This window comes from Notolepis coatsorum (genome assembly GCF_963971535.1).
Source record: "Notolepis coatsorum genome assembly, chromosome: 9".
NCBI lineage: Eukaryota > Metazoa > Chordata > Actinopteri > Aulopiformes > Paralepididae > Notolepis > Notolepis coatsorum.
Genome location: NC_140173.1, coordinates 49,143,808 through 49,165,172, shown reverse-complemented (window position 1 = coordinate 49,165,172; position 21,365 = coordinate 49,143,808). Strand labels below are relative to the sequence as shown.

The following is a 21,365-nucleotide window of genomic DNA, read 5'->3' as shown; positions in this document are numbered from 1 at the left end:
ACGAGCGTATGGAATACGAGGCAGTCCAGTATTATTAGCTGAGTCCAGTACTAACACAAGCGACACATCTTCAGTGTTTACCAAAACACACAAAAACAGAAAAGTCCCGAGTCCAGGAAAATGCGAGGAAAAAACAGAGCATCCAAAAAAGTATGTTTCCAAAAACTCACCAAGGCGCAATTGCGCAAAGCGATCTACGAGGCACAGATCCACGGATGGCAGAGAGGAGCAAGAGCGGCGACTTCCAAAGACATTCTGGAGAAACGACGGAGAAACACACGGGAGGAACAAGCAGCAGGTAGTGGTAAGCAAAACGACCCGACACAGAACGTACAGAACCCCAGAGTATATAAGGGCTCCACCGAGCTGATTTGAAACTCACTTCAGGTGCGTGAAGGTAATTGGTACCTGGAAGCGTGCGGTATTGGACCAATCCTCACACTGGTGTTGTTATTCACAGCCTCAAACCTCGCATAGAAGGTATTGAGATCATTTGCTAAGGAGATGTCACTGTTCAGCTTGAGGGAGGTGCCTTTGTAATCTGTCATCGTTCTGAGGCCCTGCCACATACCTCTAGAGTCAGCCTGTTCAACTTTATCCCTATAACGCAGTTTTGCCTCTATTACTGCTCTCCTGACGTTGTATCTCGCCGTCTTGTGTTCATTCATGTTGCCTGTCACAAGCCCGGCGTTCCAAACACCAGCCCTGATTCCAAACTCTAACTTTAACCAACTTCGAAAGAGTCGCCTAAGCTTAACCATGACTAGGCGTTGTAGTTTGCAGGCTGTTAGACCCGGAAATGGGCAAAGACACAGCTCGTCACGCGATTGGGCGCACATGTCAGTGGCCAATCAGAGAGCGTCAGCCAGTGGCCAATCAGAGAGCGTCTCCGCAAAACCATTACTGCAAACATTTCCTAAATTGCCTAAAAATACACGTTGTTAAATTATCATAAATATATGAGACGTGTAACTGAGGAGGATTCCATTTACTTGAAGTTTGAAATAGGTGTGCACAAAACGTATATGTTAAAGGAATGTGTTAATATTCAGTATTCAATATGAATATTAAGTTCAATATTAAGTTGTTAACATAATGATTTAAAGAGTTGTACAAATATCTTCCAGTTCAAGAAAATTTATACAGAAATAACATTTAGACTTTTGAAGTTGAGGGGTAATAGCTTTCCCTGTGACTTTTTTTTACTTTATTATTATTTGTAATTAAACATGTTCTCATGTTATTGTAAGTATTGCTTCTTAAATATGCGTAATTAACAGATCATCTATTTATATTGTTTATTTATTGTTTTGAGTAAGGGGCAGGCAGGCAACATAAAATGTTCTTCTCCTGCTATTTTCTCATGGAATGTACAAATTGAGATGTTCTTTTTATTATGAAATTATGCTGTTGTGGTTTTGTGGAGCTGTGCATTGCCAATGAACGGAACAAATACAAATTAAATGAAATATGCGCAGGGTATGGTGCTGTAATGACTCTCTATAATGCTCACTGGCCACGTGACGTGAGGAAGTGCGGAACTGATTTGAATCACTGACGCTTGACCTCGAAAGCATGAGCATAATAATAAACCATGCCTATTGAAAGAATATCGGGCAACCTATTTCATTTATGCAAACCATAGCTCGTTAAGTTTACAGCAATCAACCCGTCTTTCTGTTGAAATGGATCCTAACCTGTTGTACTGGAAGAACGAGGGGCAGGTGCTGTTTTTGTATTTGTAGCATCGTATTCGTAGACATGGCATACTCGTGTGATGCATCATAATAGCTAGTTCTTAAAATGTTATTATCGGTCATATGTTGAACTGTATCGTTTCCTTTTCAGTCATTCCTCGGTCGTCTAAGACTCTGGTCCAAGATTCTTGATCCAACGTCCTTGCTCGCCTCCGATGTGAGTAGCAAAGCAACCCTGCTGTGATTAGGAAGCTTAGGAGTGCACACACACACACATACATCTACATTGACCTAAAACCAGAACCATGTGTCAAAAAGCTCAAAGCAAAACGATTCTTTCCCACAAGACTCTCTAATTAGGAACATGTATTAGGTTGTACAGTTGTACAGTAAATTACCAAGTAAGGCTTTGTCAGTATTCCAATGTACAGTGTAAAATGTGTGTGTGTCCCCTACCCAACCCCCCCCCCCCCCCCACCTCCAATGTACAGCCCTCAACCAACCCACCCCACCCATCCAACCTCCTCCAATGTACAGTTTCTACGCCAAATGTATATACACTCCTTTTCTGGACACTTTTGTATCACAAACAGTACTGTATAATTTGCAAATCTGATATGTCATAAATGTATAGATGTAGCAGTACTGTCTATCTGTATGTCATGTATGTCATATATGTTATGATGAATTGAAAATGGGGGACCTTGATGTAAACAAGACGAAAGTCTTTCTCTGGTCTGCATCCCCTTAACAATTGTATGTATTGAGCTGTACTGTACTGTACCCATTCTGCAATCTGTTAATAAAGTTTTCAATCAATCAATATTATCATTCATTTTCGGCCACTAACCAAATCGTATCGTCTATATTGTTTAGCAAAAGTAATGGATTCAATGTTTAGTCTGTATTGGCCAGTAGTACTTGAATTATATCACTTGGATTTGCTTTAGCAGTTAGGAAATACAACACAAAAACAGTATTCTATTGGCGGTGCATTCTTTGATGATCTAAGAATGTTCTGGTGTTTGTTCAACTGCCACTTCTTCTCCCCAGGATGAAATACAGAAAGCCCACTCCAGTCTTGGAACCGCAGGAAAACTGAACGAAAATGTAAAGTTGAAAACACGTTGTTCACACAGTTCACTTAAAGTCCTTCTCGATCCTTTGCATACTTTTTCTAAATCTCCTTTCTCTCTTCTAGGCAGAACAGGCATGGATCCTGTCCCTGGTGAGCTGAGTGAGAACCCAGACAGCTGCATATGTGTAGGCCTATATGTTTCAGTTTATTTAAAAAGGACAGTACACATTAATCAACATTACTGTAAATGTGCCAGTTTTAGCCAGCTGGCTAATTTGCAACTGTAGTCCGTTTGGCAAGATGTTATAAAACCATACACCTAAAACAGAAGCATCAAAAGTAAAACACAACATTTTACAACACAATCGTAAAAGCAATAACAAAATACACAATGAACTGATTTAAATCATGTTTGATTTGTTAATAGCCAGGTCTTGAGTTTTTTTTTTGTAAAGGTGTGGTAGGTAGCACATTATCTTATTTCAGTTGGTAGGATGTTCCAAAACTGAGTGGTTCTGGCTGCAAAACAGGCTTGACTGAAGGAGCTGGACCTAAACGGCACAGTACGCTCCCCCTCTCTGGGTAGATGTTCTCTAAACAAATCTGAGTTGAAACAATTCCCTTCCTTTTTCACTTCAGTGGATATAACAAGTGAATGTCTGTGTTATGAGGTATAACAGAAGTAATGGTTAGTGCTTGTTTCTAACATGCCATTTGTAGTTTTTTTTTATACAAATTACCTTACAGTGCCATATCCTACTCATTGAGATGTTCTGAACTTTCTAATTCAATGACTGATTGAATTATTGTCTTGGGTCTATTTTTAAACACAATGGGACCCAATGTATCCATGGATGAATGGATTTGAGTCCCTGCTAAGATTAACCTCATGGAAATTCAGTGTCAGAAGTTTCTTGATAAGTATGAATTAATAATTAATAAATTAAAATTTAATTATTAATGATGGCTGAGATCAGTACTTAAAAATATATGAGATATATCTTCCCTTAACCCTTTCACTGCCACACTACCAAATGGTTAACCTTTTCACTGCCAAAACACAGAAGGTTAACCCTTTCACTGCCACACGACAAAGGGTTAACCCTTTCACTAACACACTTCTGTAGTGGTAGTGAAAGGGTAGTCAAACTCATCGATTTCTTGACCAACAACGTGTCTTACATGGTAGTACATGTTGTGACATATTTATACACATGACACACACAACGTTTTAACAGTATTCTAAGAATGAAATGTAAGGGATAATAGTGAATAAGGTGAGTTGTGTCTGTCTTCACAGTCTTCTGTACACGCCGATTCTGGTGCCGTCCTCCCACTTGTCTTCCGCCCGCCAGGTACAGTATGTTCCACGCTTTTCACAAGTAGTCACTTGGTTTCACCAATGCAGAAAGTTAACGTGACTCACCCACACAACATGTCAACAAACATTCTGGCAGAAAAACTGATGTTCTTAAGAAATTAATATGACCTTTTCATTCTTATGACAGCATTATTACCAGTATCGGTCCCCTTGGTAAGTGTGTTGTCATTAGGTGGTTAACACTTCGCACTAAATGCTCATGTTTAATTTCTTGTTAAACATTAATGTTTCATGTTTGCAGTATATGATTTGTTTATTTCTTTCCAGGTTATCGGCAGCCTCCTGCCGCACAGCCTCATGAAACCAGCTCTGTTTTGGCAGGTAGGAAACTCATTTAATCTCATTATATTAATTAGAATCCCATATTTCCATAATAGTTTGTGCTGATGTGGGGGAAAAAACACACATTTGAGATGAGAAATGTGCCTTCTTGCAGTTCTTGCTGCATACTTACAGCGCTGGATTCAACTATGCAAACAGAAATTCTTCAGCAGAACAGGTGAAATTCTAATTCCTTGTCTCTGTAACTTTTTTATCCTATACATTTGTTTCTGTTATCTACATTGATTTAGCTCCCTTTGTTAATTCACATCCCAGTAAAAGGCAATATTGCTAAATTAATCTATTTTCTTTTACCATGATCTACCCAGGGTAGTTTAGCTCAGCATGTGTTGCTTCACACTCACATTAGTTCCACATTCACACCTATGACCAGTGGTGCATTGCTCATGGGACGGGGTTGCACGCTGTGCAACCGGCTCTGTGAGCAGAAGCACGCACATGCACGGATGTGCACGCGCGTGCTGCGTGCACACAGGAATGCGCTGCACTCGACTGATGCGCCAACTCGCTAAGTACCCACCTGGTTACTTTGCATAACAATAGCGCCGGTCGTCAGGTGTGTTAAAATACGTTCTCAGATACATTCACACAACTTGTGAATGAAATGTGTTTAGGGGTGCACCGATATATCGGTCGGGTATCGGTATCGGCCGATAAGTGCCTTGTTGACTGCCATCGGCCTGTCGGCCGATAAGCTCAAATGTGCCGATGGCAGTAGCCGATAAATATCCATCAATTTGTGTCGCGTCAATCTGGCCCACACGATCAAACTTTGAAAAAAGTTTCAGTCAAGCGACCTGCACAACGCTGCCCCCACACACACACGCTACTGCATCAAAGTTACTTATGATTAACAAAGGCATTCGTTTTGTGGCATTAACGTTATATAGTTACACGTTCAATAGCATCAGCATATTATTTACCCGACCATATAGCATTGTTGTTGGTCATTCATATCTCAGTTCCTTCCTTTGCTCAGAGAGCCCGTACTGAATTGTACCCATTCTGCAAGCTGTTAATAAAGTTTTCAATCAGACAAATGTATAGAAAAGCTTTTATTATAACATTCGTTGCAGTAAAATCATTATGCCTCGTTTAGTACTCCTGCGGAGCGCTGGTAGTCTACTCGTGGGCCGCGGGGAGCTAACTTTATTAGCTTTGTTGTTGAGCTCTCGTCAAAATCAATGGCGGACTTCCCGGAAGTAAAAAACGAATAAGCGTTAGCCGATTGGTGGGAAGAACAGCAGGAGGTGGGTACTAGCGGTGTCACGTAATTGGCTGAATCGACTGTCAATCAAAATTGTTCTGTTGTACCCGACACGACACATGCATTGCAAACTCAGATTATGGAGATATTACTGGAGAACATGGAGCTTTGTTTGAGAGAGATACAGTGAGTGCTGTCTCTTAAACTCTTAAAACTCATAAACTTTGTCTTTTTAGTCAAGTTAGTCTGTTGAAGATGAAAGCCAGTGGGTATTGTATGACTCAGACTTCAGCAATAATCATGAGCATTATAAAATATATAAAAAACACACATGGCATGATGGAATACCATAAACATATTTCTTGATGTTTCCTTTTTTAAGTAAGTAAAGAGGCCTATGTTTATCGGTGAGCACAATTTGTAACACAAAGAGACGTGTAGCCTATTTATTTATTTAATATTTTATTTATTAATTTTATTATTATTTTATTTGTTGCCATGCCTAAAATAATAGTCAAGCATAGGGCTAACACATTTTCATAAACAATAATATAATTTTTTATTATATGGTTTATAATGGTTATAATAAAAGCTTTTCTATACATTTGTCTGATTGATTGATTGAAAACTTTATTAACAGATTGCAGAATGGGTACAATACAGTACAGACTGGAGGATGAAGATCAGAAAAAGACTTTCGGCTTTTTTACATAAGGGTCCTCCATTTTCAATTCATCAAAACATTTAGAGACATACAAATATACAGTAGTTTCATAAAAAAAATATATATAAACGTATTTTTGTTTTGGTCACAAATATCGGTATCGGCCGATTGTGTTAGTTGAACAATCGGTATCGGCCGCAAATTTTCATATCGGTGCATCCCTAAATGTGTTACATTCCATTCGTAGAGGCAATTAGGCATTGTGCGTATGCAAGGGAACATTTATGCCCGGGAGCGTGCGTGCACGTGGCGTCATTAAAACACAGTGCAACCAGCTTTGAAATCAGCAACGCACATCTGCATATGACGCCCAGTACAACTACAGTCTTGCACTGTCGGCCACAGAGCAGCTCCAGGGTGCCTTGCTCAAGGGCTTAGGCCATGGTTACACTGGGGAAAAACAGCAACGTTGTATTTTCGAATGATTACGTTTGCATGTCCAAGTTAAAAGGAAACGCCGTTTTGGCAGGAAAATGTGTTTTCCTAGCGGCAACGCTGAAGGGGTGTTTTCGTTTTGGAAACTCGTCGACAACAGTGCCATGTAATTTGCGCGAGCCTGATACGGAGCCGTTCTTGCACAACGCACATGCGCAGTGGTAAACACCGACGCCAAATTCTCCCCTGGCTGGACCTATACAGGATATCAGCTGCGTCCTATAGCTGCGGCTAAACTAAGATCATGTGTTGTCAAGTTATTGTTATAGGGAACCCAGTCCAAAGTATGCAGTCCAGTCTGCATCCCCTTAACAATTGTTTGTATTGAGCCGTATTGTATTGTACCCATTCTGCAATCTGTTAAATAACGTTTTCATCCATTCATTACTAGGTTAATGTACGATAGCCACAATGCTATACTGTTATAATGGCATATCCCAATCACGTTAGCACGTAAGCTAACAAAATCAGCGATCTTTTTGTGAGACTAAACTCCGCTCTTGGTGGTCAATTGTGTTGATGTTAGTTTTGTTTCATCAACAAATCATCAACAAATGAGGCAGAACACACAGTGAATGTATCCGTTTGTTTATTGCACTTTGTTTTCTTGCTGAAAAATAAATGCTATGTTGCTAAATGGCTCATGAGAGGTATTTAAAGATGGTGGCTTTCTGAGATTTTGAGCAGGATGTGGAGTGACTCGTTCAACCTTTCTGATTGGTTGAAAATGGCCTTCATGTTTGAACTACATCGCCACCTACTGCTTTGGCATTGTACTACATGTATATACATCACTCGGTGGTCAGGAGACAAAACGACGTCTAACTTGCCTGCCATTACGTAGCGTTCTGAAAAACGAAACAAACTAATAGTTTTGGCCCTAATGTAACCGCAGCCTTAAGGCCTCTACATGCTACAGCAAATTCAAAGCAACTTCAACACAACATCGGCGCGATTTCAGCGCGCTTGTTGCAGACAGTCTTGTAGACTGTGTTGCTTGGGCGTTGCGTACCTGTGTCCAAAATCTAATCTAAAGACCCGTTGCGTTGGTATTGCGTAGCAGTGATTGGTTGGTAGTGAATGGGGGCGGGGCTGTCTGTCACTTCTAGTGTTCCTGGCTCGAGACCAAAAGAAAACTTTCTGACAGGAGCTCGAGACCAAAAGAAAACTTTCTGACAGGAGCTCGATAGCTAGTGTATTGTTTCATTACACTTGTTTAATTGTTTGTTTAAAATGAATCAAATGCAGGAACGTATTGCAGAGGAGGTCCGAAAGTACCAACATTTATATAATAGCGGGTCTAAAGACTACAAGGATAGCATTATGACGATGAATTCGTGGAAGGAGATTGGGGAAACAATGGGGATGGACTGGGTTGATATTACACTATATACAAGAACACAAGCGAAAACAAACATAAACAGGGCTATTATTATACTAGCGATGTATGGTTGAGAAGGGAAATCCGTTTGTAATGGCTAGAGTGCGCACCTTCGGCTGCCCAAAGTATTCAGGCGGGCTGGGCGCGCTCGAGCCGCACATCCGGGGTACATTTTGTTGCATCATAGGCTGCGCGTTGATTTTGCAGAAGCATAAAGGTAATGTGTCTGCAACACCGTTGCTTTGTCGATGTTGTGTTGAAGTTGCTTTGAATTTGCTGTAGCATGTAGAGGCCTTTAGAGAGCAATATCCATTCACTTTCCCTTCCCAAGGATCAAACCAGTGACCTCGTCAGAAACCTGCCTCCTATAACCTTTAGGGTCTTCTGCTTCAGTGTATTAACTACTGTATCGCTGCTGTCGGGACTCTCAGACCTGCTGGAACCCTATGTTCCTCTAAGGTCCCTCAGGTCCTCTGACCAGCTCCTCTTGGCCGTTCCAAACTCCAGGCTGAAGCTTAGGGGGGACCGTGCTTTTGCAGTGGCAGCCCCAAAGCTCTGGAATGAGCTGCCACTGCATGTTAGGCAGGCCCCCACTCTGCAGGTGTTTAAATCACGCCTCAAAACACACTTATTTGCTCTGGCTTTTGTTTTTTAAACCGTTTTTGAGAGATTGGCCTTTTTATGTGACACATTGTACTGTTTTATTATGTGTTTTTATTACATTTTTATGTTTTATGTTTTATCCTATGTTTGTGGACTTGTACAGCACTTTGGTCAACGTTGTTGTTTTAAATGTGCTATATAAATAAAGTGGATTGGATTGGATTGGGACAAAACCTCATAACTCCATTTTTTGAATTTTTTTATTATATAAATCAACTCTGTAGATCATCCTCCATATGTGTGTGTGGGTTTTACAAAGTTTAAACAATGGGAAAGCATTAAACCGATCATCTGTCTAAACCTCCTAACTCTATTCACCCTCAAATCTGTGTTAGTTTTTTTCATCTGCTGAAAAGGTGGGTTTTTGGAGTTATGAGGTTTTGTCCCGACAGCAGCGGTATGTAATATACTGTATATAATAGCCACTGCAGTGTCTATAATCCATGCCGTTATCTCTCCCTATCCCATCAGGGCAAGAAGACGTCCGCGAAGCAGGCTGTACTGGTCGTTGGATCAGTTGCATATGCAACAGTTGCAGGGGTATGCATGTATGAGTTGTGTGATCACACCTGTGCAAATGTTTGACATTTATCGCTTTTGTATGAATCATGTGAACACCTCATACCAAAATAGAATCTTGAGGAATGATTGAATTGTATGAATCTGTAGCTGCACTGAAACAAACGTATGTCGAGAGTTTTAGAATCCTATCTTGTCACATTCTCAGGCACTTCCGCAAATGGTCACACAGCGACTTGGCATAATCGCACAGCCGTTTCAGATATTCTTTCGGTCAATATTACCGGTTCCGCTTGCAGGTAAGCTCTGTTTTTAAAACTTAAGATATGTTCACTCTCATCAGGATGTTTATGTAGTTACGAGTTGAAAGGATAAGTGCGGCAGGTCCATTACTAATCTGTTTGTAGAAAAATACGCTATCATTCCAACATGTTACCAAAGCAAGTGGCAGTGTTATTATATATAAGGGCAGGAGTAGAAATAATTTAAGTACTTTTACTTAACTGCACAACTTTGAGGTGCTTGTACTCTATTTTAGGAGACATATTTTTTATAATGATAAAAAAAAAACATTATTTGTATAGCACCTTTCATACAAGAATTGCAACCCAAAGTGCTTCACAGCAGTGATTTAAACATAAAATTGACATAGGCATAAAATGAGCATAACATTGGCATAATTATAGATAGGCATAAAGTGTAGACTTTCATTTACAGTGTAATTATAGTGTGTTCCCTCTCTGACAGTGTTGTGTACCGTCCACAGCCGCTCTGGCAGCCTTCAACGTGTTCATTGTCAGGTTTGAGGAGACGGAGAACGGAGTTCAGGTGTTTGATTCCAACGGCAACGCTGTAGGCATCTCCAAAGCAGCAGGAGAGAAGGTAAGAGGAAAGCCAACGAATAGAAATGAGAAATAAAGATAAAAATCTATCTTCAGCAGTATTTGACTGATGACCTTTGTCTTGTTCTGGTCAGGCTGTGACGGACACTGCGCTTGCGAGAGCAACACTGTTGGGTACAACCGCCGCTGTTCCCAATCTACTGGTGTACCTCTCACAGAAGTGAGTCCCTCCTCCTCCTGTGTTGTTGCCATTAGTGATGAGTGATGAACAGATCTATCTTGGATTGTATCTCGTACTGATGAGAATGCAATCATAATAAATGGTAAATGGACTGCATTTATATAGCGCTTTTATCCAAAGCGATTTACAACTCATGCCTCACATTCACACACAGACAGAGGAGGCGACCATGCAAGGTGCCGACCTGCTCATCAGAAGTATTTAGGGGTTATGTGTCAAGAACATTTCAACACACTGCTAGGAGGAGCTGGAATCGAACCAGGAACCATCCGATTACCAGACAACCGCTCTACATAGACAATTTTTTTTATTTTTATTACATAGACAATGATTTCCATCATTAAGTGTAATTACAGCTGGGGAGGTTAATGGGGGATGAAATGATAATTGTCATCCCCCCAAGGTAGCTAACATTATGAATGCATCTCCCAACAGAGTATAAACACTGATGTGCATCGTAAAGTAATTCAGTTCCACGTCCAGAATATGCATTTAAACTATTTATTCTTTCACTTCACGAAACACACGTAAAACATACCAGTTACTGAGTTATAGATTGTGTGCATGCTTAGTTGTGTCATTGCAGGTGAATGAAATCCCATATGAATACTACCATTGCCACCAAAGCCCCAGTGAACACGCCCCCACCACCTAAAGTGACAGGACAACTAACAATACAACACCATGAACCATAGAGAATACTGAAACTAACATATAGGGCTCCTACAACTAACCATACAACACCATGAACCATAGAGAATACTGAAACTAACATATAGGGCTCCTACAACTAGCCTAACTATACAACACCATGAACCATAGAGAATACTGAAACTAACATAGGGCTCCTACAACTAACCATACAACACCATGAACCATAGAGAATACTGAAACTAACATAGGGCTCCTACAACTAACCATACAACACCATGAACCATAGAGAATACTGAAACTAACATATAGGGCTCCTACAACTAGCCTAACTATACAACACCATGAACCATAGAGAATACTGAAACTAACATAGGGCTCCTACAACTAACCATACAACACCATGAACCATAGAGAATACTGAAACTAACAAAGGGCTCCTACAACTAACCATACAACACCATGAACCATAGAGAATACTGAAACTAACATAGGGCTCCTACAACTAACCATACAACACCATGAACCATAGAGAATACTGAAACTAACATATAGGGCTCCTACAACTAACCATACAACACCATGAACCATAGAGAATACTGAAACTAACATATGATGGCGGCTGGGTGGCGCAGCGGACATTGTGCTCGTCACCAACGCAAGAGACACCGGGTTCGACTCCGGCTGTCGGCGTTGCCTCCGGCTTGGGCCAGCCATCATACTAACTCAATTGGCAGAGTTAGCGGGTGGGAGGTCGATGGGTGGTAGTCTGGACGTTGTGGACAGCGATTCCTACAGGTCGGTTGGAGACGCCTGCACAGCAGAGACAGGAAGTGGCGGGGGTAGTGTGAGCCTCCCACACGTTACACCTCGCCAATGAGAGTCCGCGCTGGCAGGTGGGAGGATGTGACAGGCTGCCTCCTCGTGTATCGGAGGGGACACGTGATGCAAGGCTTCTATCCTCCCTACAACCGGCCAGTGGGGGGCATATGCGAGCAACGTTCAAGACAGGGGAGGGAAGAATTGGCACAGTGGAATTGGGATGGGAGAAAAATAGAAGGAGAAAAAAAGTGGATAAAAAAAAAAGAAACTAACATATGGCTCCTACAACTAACACTACCATAAACAATGGAGACTACTGAAACTTACATATGGCTCCTAAAGTTTCTCCACCATATTGTGTGTGTGTGTGTGTGGGGGGGGGAGTCTACATAATGTCCTGTTTCCTTCCTTCGGCTTGTTAGCAGAATGTTCACCCCTACCTGAAGCCAAGGGAAAGCGCGAGCAGTCCCAACTGAAACACTAACTGTTTTCCAAACGTGCGCTGGCTGCAGGACCAGAGTGTTGCAGAGGAACCCCCTGCTGGCCGCTCCTCTGCGCCACATGAGCGCAGCGCTGATCCTGGGCCTGATGATCCCCGTCTCATTCAGTCTCTTTCCGCAACTGGGAACGGTGAGACTTAGGCTTCCCGAGTGAGGAATCTCATATTTTCCATACTTTCCCCCTGTTCCGTCAGCCTGGAGGTTGAGGGTGAATGTCTCGTCTGATCATCAGAGGGGTGGTTATTCTGGGCGGTGTGGGTGAATGTCTCGTCTGATCAGCAGAGGGGTGGTTATTCTGGGCGGTGTGGGTGAATGTCTAGTCTGATCAGCAGAGGGGTGGTTCTTCTGGGCGGTGTGGGTGAATGTCTCGTCTGATCAGCAGAGGGGTGGTTATTCCGGTGTGGGTGAATGTCTCGTCTGATCAGCAGAGGGGTGGTTTTTCTGGGCGGTGTGGGTGAATGTCTCGTCTGATCAGCAGAGGGGTGGTTCTTCTGGGCGGTGTGGGTGAATGTCTCGTCTGATCAGCAGAGGGGTGGTTCTTCTGGGCGGTGTGGGTGAATGTCTCGTCTGATCAGCAGAGGGGTGGTTATTCTGGGCGGTGTGGGTGAATGTCTCGTCTGATCAGCAGAGGGGTGGTTATTCTGGGCGGTGTGGGTGAATGTCTCGTCTGATCAGCAGAGGGGTGGTTCTTCTGGGACAGGTACAGATGAGTGGTTTTGGGACGGGTATAGATTAAAGGTAGAACCTGACAGCACTTCTCTATACCTGTCCCCAGAGGGGTTCCAGAGGACATGTCCCCCTCAATATTGAGAAGAGGTACATTTATCAAAAAAAAATAAAAATAGCTAATGTGAAAAAAGACAATCTCCGAAAGAGGTAAAAAATAAAGGTGTCAAATGTTTTTTATTTTTCCCCTTTTTTTTTTTTTTTTTTACATAAAACCAGACACACGATACATAAACAATGGAAAACCACAATAAATCACAGGACTATGATTGACACAATAATGACAATGACAGTCCAGTACTTAAATCAAAATAAATGTAGATTAAAAGATTTACCCATAATAAATGCAATACAATACCTATGCTCTTGCTCGCTCCCCCCCCCCCCCCCCCTTCAGGACCCCCTCTTGGACAATCCATCCATTATTCCGTTGAACACCAGGAATTACAAATTCATATGCTAACCTTTATCCTCTCCACCACCTCTAACCAGATTGCTATGCTGGCTTCACTAACACCTAAAATTCTTGCGGTAGATATCTCAGTCTAGATAAATCACATCGAGATAGGTAAGAACCCATACCTTCCGGCACATTTTATCCGGTTGAATCCAGCGTGATGCTATCAGCTTTTTAGCCGTGAGACCAGACAAAATTATTCTCTTTACCTGTATGGAGGCTGCTAACTGAGAAACATCATTCAACATCAAGACAGAAGGCAGTACAGGTATGGTCAGAGATAAAAATTCTGATAATTGCGTGGTTACTTCTTCCCAGAATGTCTTAACCGGAGAGCATTCCCAATACATATGCATAAATGTACCAATATCACCGTTTAAACATAAGGAGTATCGAGAGTCTTGTTTAAGCCCCATTAGGTACAAACGTCTAGGAGTTAAGTAAATCCTATGAATAAAATTAAGATTAATCTGTTGATGATCCGGGTTGCGTGATGAAAGCCATACGTTTGCCCAAACTTCATCCCAATCAAAATCTACTTCCAAGTTTGGTATATCCTTCCTCCAGACTAAGTCTAGAGGAAGGACCTCATATGAGGACATAAGTAAGTGACGATAAAACTCAGATACGAAGCCTCTCGATGTCTCCTTTTCATAAAATGTGATATCTGTGGTGTTCAAGTGGCACCTTTAATGGAACTCCATGAGCCTTTAAAGCTGCTTTTAATTGTAGATAGAAATAAAAAGTGGATTTGGTGAGGTTAAATTTGTTAAATATATCTTTAAAGCTGCAAAAACCCTGATTGTTGAAAACATCCCCCAATGTATGTATGCCCTTCTTTTCCCATTTGGTGAATCCGATAGGTTGTTGTGCAATAAGGAGTGAATTGTTATTAAATAGGAGAGAATGACTATGCCATTTATGTTGGTTAGTAAATCTTTTCTGTGTGTCACGCCATATCCGAATCACATGTGTAATAAGAGGGCCAAATTTCAAGTTGCATTGCTTAATTGATAAGTTGGTGTATATACTACATCCTGCAGTCTATGTGGTGCCACTATGTTCTCCTCTAATGGTCTCCAGGATACAGATGCTTGAGAATCAAACCAGGTGATCAGTGGTCTTAAAGAGAACGCTTTAAAATAGTAGCTGAAGTCTGGGAATGCTAAACCCCCGTCGGCTTTATTTCTCTGTGCAGTGGATCTTTTTATTCATGGAGGTTTATTGTTCCAAATAAATTTATATGCGGCGGATTGTAATTTTTTCCAGTAACCAACAGGGGGGGGGGGGTAACGGCAACATTGAACTGAAAAAGTTGATTCTAGGCAGAACATCCATCTTAACTATTGATGCTCGGGCCTGTACTGAGTTTTTTTAGTTTTGACCACCTGCCGAAGTCGTTTGTCTAGGAATCCGGTATAATTGTACTTCACCGTTTGGCAGATTGTGGGAAATATCTCAACTCCAAGACATCTAAAGTGTTCTACCATTGGTATATTTACTGGGAGTGAGGTAGCCTTCGCAGTCACATTAAGTGGAAGGAAGGCCGATTTTGGCCAGTTTATCTTAAATCCCGATAGATTGCCGAAATCATCCATTACCTTGAAAAGATGAGGTTGAAAAGATTGCCCCCCCCCCCCCATGTTAAAACCAAACCTACACCCTTGCCTGTCCCAGAACCAGTTCTCTAAGCCTGTCCCAGAACCACTTCTCTAAGCCTGTCCCAGAACCACTTCTCTAAGCCTGTCCCAGAACCACTTCTCTATACCTGTCCCAGAACCACTTATCTAAGCCTGTCCCAGAACCACTTATCTAAGCCTGTCCCAGAACCACTTCCCTAAGCCTGTCCCAGAACCACTTCTCTAAGCCTGTCCCAGAACCACTTCTCTAAGCCTGTCCCAGAACCACTTCTCTAAGCCTGTCCCAGAACCACTTCCCTAAGCCTGTCCCAGAACCACTTCTCTAAGCCTGTCCCAGAACCACTTCCCTAAGCCTGTCCCAGAACCACTTCTCTAAGCCTGTCCCAGAACCACTTCTCTAAGCCTGTCCCAGAACCACTTCTCTAAGCCTGTCCCAGAACCACTTCTCTAAGCCGGTCCCAGAACCACTTCTCTAAGCCGGTCCCAGAACCACTTCTCTATACCTGTCCCAGAACCACTTCTCTATACCTGTCCCAGAACCACTTCTCTAAGCCGGTCCCAGAACCACTTCTCTAAGCCTGTCCCAGAACCAGTTCTCTAAGCCTGTCCCAGAACCACTTCTCTATACCTGTCCCAGAACCACTTCTCTAAGCCGGTCCCAGAACCACTTCTCTAAGCCTGTCCCAGAACCAGTTCTCTAAGCCTGTCCCAGAACCACGTCTCTATACCTGTCCCAGAACCACTTCTCTATACCTGTCCCAGAACCACTTCTCTAAGCCGGTCCCAGAACCACTTCTCTAAGCCTGTCCCAGAACCAGTTCTCTAAGCCTGTCCCAGAACCACTTCTCTATACCTGTCCCAGAACCAGTTCTCTATACCTGTCCCAGAACCACTTAAACCACTGAAATATAATGTATAGTAAAGCAATAAATCAGAATTGAGCACTAAGGCCTGCAGTGTGAACCTAAGCATCTGAACCCCTGTTTCCCAGATCAAGAAGCACAAGCTGGAGAAGGACCTGCAGGCTGCAGCCGTCGACGGCCAGCTGTTCTACCACAGGGGACTGTGAGCGGCACTGGGTCCACTGGAAACGCCAAGCCCACACAACTCCACACAAGCCCACACAAAAAATAGGAACAGCATGACAAGCTGCTTTAGGACTACAGCCAGATGCTTGTTCTCTAATGTGCATCATTTGCAAACCAACATAATGAATGACAACATCCTTTTATATATGGAACCGTGACGTCCATCATGAAGATGAGATGCCCGATCATTCGTCTAGCAACGTCTAGTTTTCATGCTTGACAATATTATTGTGATTATTTAATATTATTTATTTGCATTAAAAACAAAATTGAACACAAGTTTTGATAATAAATCATTTATTTAATAGGAACCGTAAATGATTGATTTAAATCAATTAATGACTATACATTCATTAGAATTTCACATGAGTGTCTTGTCTGAAATATTTTAGGCACGCAAACATCCTTTTAGCAATGTGGATAATCTGCTTCATAGTAAAACAGCATAAACATGTTTTACATAATACACTAATACCGGTACAGTGAACACAATTATTTGTAAATTATGATTATTTGACCAGCAACATATGAAGAACAGCTCCAGCCTTTATCAACATATCTGTTAGTGAAAATTGTATGGTAAAAAGAAGAATAGCATCATAGCAAAAATGTAAAAAACACTAAGTTTGACATAAATGACTTGCATTGCATTGTACAGTTGTAGGTGGCACTATACTCATTAGTAAATACAAAACCGGACACTGTTGGAAGGATTGACAATAAATCCTTGTCATTTGTAAATTGATAATAGAATGCCCATCTGTTCTGAGGTTAGTTTTACAATCTGATAACCACTTAGAATTTGTATAAATTATCCATATAGTTTTTATAAACATCATATTCCTATGCTAGTTACATAAATATACTTTCAACCACCATTAAGACACTGAATACAGTTAACATATGGGGACTGGACTATAGGTTCATAAAGATGGCAGCCTCCTGGACTGATGTCATCGAGTCCTAGTCCATCCCATATCTGTGCTAACCACATTACAGAAGGTTAACCTTTCACTACCACACTACAGAAGGTTAACCTTGTAGTGTGGTAGTGAAAGGGTTAACTCACCTGCTTGGCTTCCCAGCCAAGAGTTACTGTAGATGGCTAGCAATTGACCATATTCACATGGTGGCCATTTTGCTCTTATGTCACACGCAGGTTGGGATTTCTTTGCGAACGGGGTGGGGGGGGGAATGGCAACTTGAGCGTGACAAAAGAATAAAATGGCCAATGGGGTCTAGCTGTCGGTCACTGTTTCTCAACTTGCCAGACTAAATGATGGCGCTTTGGACCCTTTTCGCCGAGCTGCCGACAACAACGGCTATTATTGACTTACTCTAAAAACAAGATATTCTCAGGTTTGGTTGTTGGATGTAGGGCTGGGCGATATGGGGGGGGGGGGATATATATATATATCATGATACTTAGAATATTTATTCTTTCAATAAATATATTACAATATCTGCTCATGTTAAATAATGCAATTGATGTTCATCATATTAGACTGCATGGTAACGAAATATGATACAGAATCAAACTAATCTTCAGTTAATGTTCTCAAATATCTTGTCATTACTTTGAAAGACATTCGGCTTAATATGTATTCTTATTATCCAGGTAAACGACACAATTGTGTATCACGATTCACAAGAATATCATTAAAAAGAAAACGATATGACCACGCTGAGAAAATAAATGAGAAATATCTATATTGCCCAGCCCTAGTCAGAAGGTAGTATTAGTCACATACCGTATAAATCAGACATGTAAAAAGAAAAACATTCAAATTGACTTTGATGATGGCGATACTGGTTTGTTGCATTAAGGTAGCCGTGTGTGTCATCTGCGTATCATGTACACCATTCACTTCAATGGATAATTCATTTTTAACCTAGACCCCACTTTTCTATCGTCTGGCAGCAACAATTACAAAGTCTCGTCTACTGAGACACAAATGAGTGAGTTGTCTTTTTCAGGACGCTCAACGTCGGCTCCGACAGACAAGATCCTAGTCCGAATCGATAATGTACGATGCCATGCGATAGATTGAAAGTAATCTGAATTATCCATTAAAAGTATACATAGGCCTTTAAGTACAGTACATAGTGCTTACTGTCACATTTACACAATAGCATGGGAGATGTCCATGCGGTCGAGAGTAGAGTTACGCCCTGCAGTGTTTTGCGCAGAAGGCTTGGCTTATATCCGTAAGAGCTGCTCGGCAGCTGCCAGGTGAAACAGGAAGTTCTCCGTGGCCGGGGGGAAGTGACGCTCCTTTAGAACCTCCAGGGTGATCTTGCCGTTGTCGCACTCGTCAGCCAGGGCCATCAGGTTGGTGAGAATCTCCCTCGTCTTCACAGAAATGTCCTGGACGACAAACGCTGGCTTTCAGTGGTGTGTGCGATACGCGATTGCAACATGTTACATACAACTAGTGTTAAACTAGTGTTGTCACGATACCGACATTTTGACTTCGATAGCGTTACCAGCCTAAGTATCACGATGCCAGTTCTAAAACGATACCACGGTAAAAACCTAAAACATCAGGAAAAGTAATGGTATATATTAGGGATGCTCGATTGGCTTTTTTACCGATACCGATATTGTCCAACTCTTAATTTCCGATATCAACCGATACCGATATATGCAGGGTTTCCCCCCAAAAAAATGGAATAATTTCAGGTAATTAACATTACATATCTCTTGTTGTGGAATTAACACAACATTATGCATACTTTTGACAATAAATAAAATAAGAATTTGTTCTTACTTGGAGGGGCGGCTACGTGGCATAGTGGGCAAGGCGCTCGCCACGAATGCGGAGACGCTGGGCTCGCCTGTTCGAGCCCAGCGCTCCACATTGCTTTCAGTTTAGCTGGTCGTTCATACTAATACACATTGGCCGTATTAGGGGGTGGGAAACTGATGGGTGGGGATCGGGCGTTGTGGACAGCGACTCCTACAGGTCGGTTGGTGCGCCTGCGCAGTAGAATCAGGAAGTGTCGGGGGCAGCGTGAGCCCCTCCCACGCGTTACTCCTCGCCACTGAGAGATCGAGCTGCGCAGGTGAAAAGATGCGACTGCTGTTACCTCAAGTACCGGAGGGGACTTGTGCTATGTATGACTTAGTCCACATTGCAGCCGGCTTGTGGGAGGCAAGAAACAGCGTTCGTGACAGGGGAGGGTTGAATTGGATGATACGAAATTGGGATGGGAGAAAATATAGAAAATGGGAGAAAAAGTGGATAAAAAAAAATTTGTTCTTACTTGCTTGCCTGGGTAAATAAAGGGTATAGAAATGTAAAAGAAATATATATATATTTGTTTTTTGAAAACCGATACCGATATTTTCCGATATCACATTTTAATGCCGATATCGTCCCTAGTATATATATATATATATACACACACGTATAAGAGAGACAGAGAGGGTTTTGGGCTCAGCCCCTCCCATTCCTCACTTTTGGAAAACAAAAATGTACTCTATATTCAACAATATATTCGAAATCAAATAACATTTATTTGTAAAGCCCGAGATCACAAGGTAATGCCCCCATGGACTTGACTTTAAAGAAGTCAAGAAGAAACGTCACAATAAATCAAGAACAAAAACCACCATAAAATACAAATATGCAACACTATACTAAAAGTAGTGATACTAATAAAATGTAGGACCGTGTTTAACGGATGGGTATCGCGATACCTTTCCAGTATCTGTGTATCATGCAACCCTACTTAAACCGGCGATACGTTTTCGTTGACCTAATTGAAATCACGAACATTTCATTCTCACCTTGATTACCTGACCATCTGTTTTATCAGCGTCCTCCGCAGACTGGATTATTAAGTGTCCAATTTCCTTGTGCAACTTCCCCATAGCCATGGCCTCTGTGATGGGATTACAGGGGATTTCAGACAAACGCTGGCCTACTTTCTCAGGATTACACGCTTTCTTTGAAACTCACTTTCCATTCAATAAATTCTAAATGTAAAAACAGAAAATGTATTTTATTGGCTGATGATAAAACAATCATTCTCAATTATTTGTTCATATGTTGGACAGGACGACCCTTGAACACCAAATGTATTTTTTAATATCTGAACTTCTAAATATCTGAAGAAATTATACAATCTAAAAAAAAAATACCTTAAAAGGGCATTTCACCAAAACGCAATGTCGATTTATTTTGCATATAATCTCATACATCCAAAAACAAGTTGGTTTTGCACAAATTAATTTAATTTGACAGTTATTGAGAGTAAATTAGTTTGACTATGGCCACCAGGGATGTCATCAGGGACATTGAATCATTGTGTTAATTACAGCACCATGAAATGATACAAACATTTTTTAATACCTTGTCTTATAGGGACTACTACCTTGTAATTTCATTGAGCTGTAATTAACACAACACAAGAATTCAGTGCCCCTGTCCCGATGACATCACTGGTGGCCATATTCAAACTAATTTACTCTCAATAACTGTCAAAACTAAATGAATGTGCAAAACTGTTTTTGGACGTGTGCGAGATCAAAATAAATCAGCATTGTTTATTTTTTTGGTGGAGTGGCCCTTTAACTAAACACATACATATGTGTTGAAAAATGACACTGTTGCTATTAACACCTTGTGTGTTGCTTCACACGACAGTAACACATGATCAATAAGGATCAATAAAGGAATACCTTATCTCATCTTAAATTGATACAACTTGAAAGTGAAATAACCCCAAAACCTGGTTAGAAAACGTTCACATTTTCTCAAAGCAAATACAAGACACCAACCTTTGGCGCTCCGAGAGACGGTGATGATGACGCTGTCTGGGAGGTTCACATACACATCGAACACAAGACACCAACCTTTGGCGCTCCGAGAGACGGTGATGACGCTGTCTGGGAGGTTCACATATACATAGAATACAAGACACCAACCTTTGGCGCTCTGAGAGACGGTGATGATGACGCTGTCT

At 41.5% G+C, this 21,365-nt stretch overlaps 2 protein-coding genes across 2 annotated transcripts in view; one reads left to right on the top strand and one right to left on the bottom strand.

Annotated features, from left to right (window-relative positions):
- Positions 1-1,547: 1,547 nt before the first annotated feature.
- sfxn4 (sideroflexin 4) lies at positions 1,548-16,661 on the top strand. Its single transcript, XM_084321585.1, has 14 exons — positions 1,548-1,724; positions 1,849-1,914; positions 2,751-2,807; positions 2,899-2,925; positions 4,076-4,130; positions 4,284-4,309; positions 4,424-4,477; positions 4,593-4,655; positions 9,380-9,448; positions 9,636-9,726; positions 10,194-10,309; positions 10,404-10,489; positions 12,496-12,613; positions 16,298-16,661. The coding sequence occupies exons 1-14, from the start codon at positions 1,686-1,688 to the stop codon at positions 16,373-16,375; spliced, it is 945 nt and encodes a 314-aa protein (XP_084177711.1). The 5' UTR covers positions 1,548-1,685; the 3' UTR covers positions 16,376-16,661.
- Positions 16,662-16,687: 26 nt separating this feature from the next.
- dennd10 (DENN domain containing 10) overlaps positions 16,688-21,365 on the bottom strand; it is a 68,946-nt gene continuing 64,268 nt past the window's right edge. Inside the window, exons 9-10 of the mRNA XM_084321584.1 lie at positions 20,188-20,282; positions 16,688-18,762 (exon numbers count right to left, since the gene is read on the bottom strand). Coding sequence (XP_084177710.1) covers positions 18,595-18,762; positions 20,188-20,282 — 263 coding nt within the window. The 3' untranslated portion in view covers positions 16,688-18,594. The remainder of the gene's footprint in view (positions 18,763-20,187; positions 20,283-21,365) is intronic.

Bases quoted from the DNA above. Each gene is read 5' to 3' on its own strand.
- sfxn4 (XM_084321585.1), top strand. From the start codon at position 1,686: ATGGATCCTAACCTGTTGTACTGGAAGAACGAGGGGCAG. The intron at 2,926-4,075 runs GTGAGCTGAGTG...CTGTCTTCACAG, and splicing joins AGGCATGGATCCTGTCCCTG to TCTTCTGTACACGCCGATTC. The intron at 10,310-10,403 runs GTAAGAGGAAAG...TGTTCTGGTCAG, and splicing joins CCAAAGCAGCAGGAGAGAAG to GCTGTGACGGACACTGCGCT.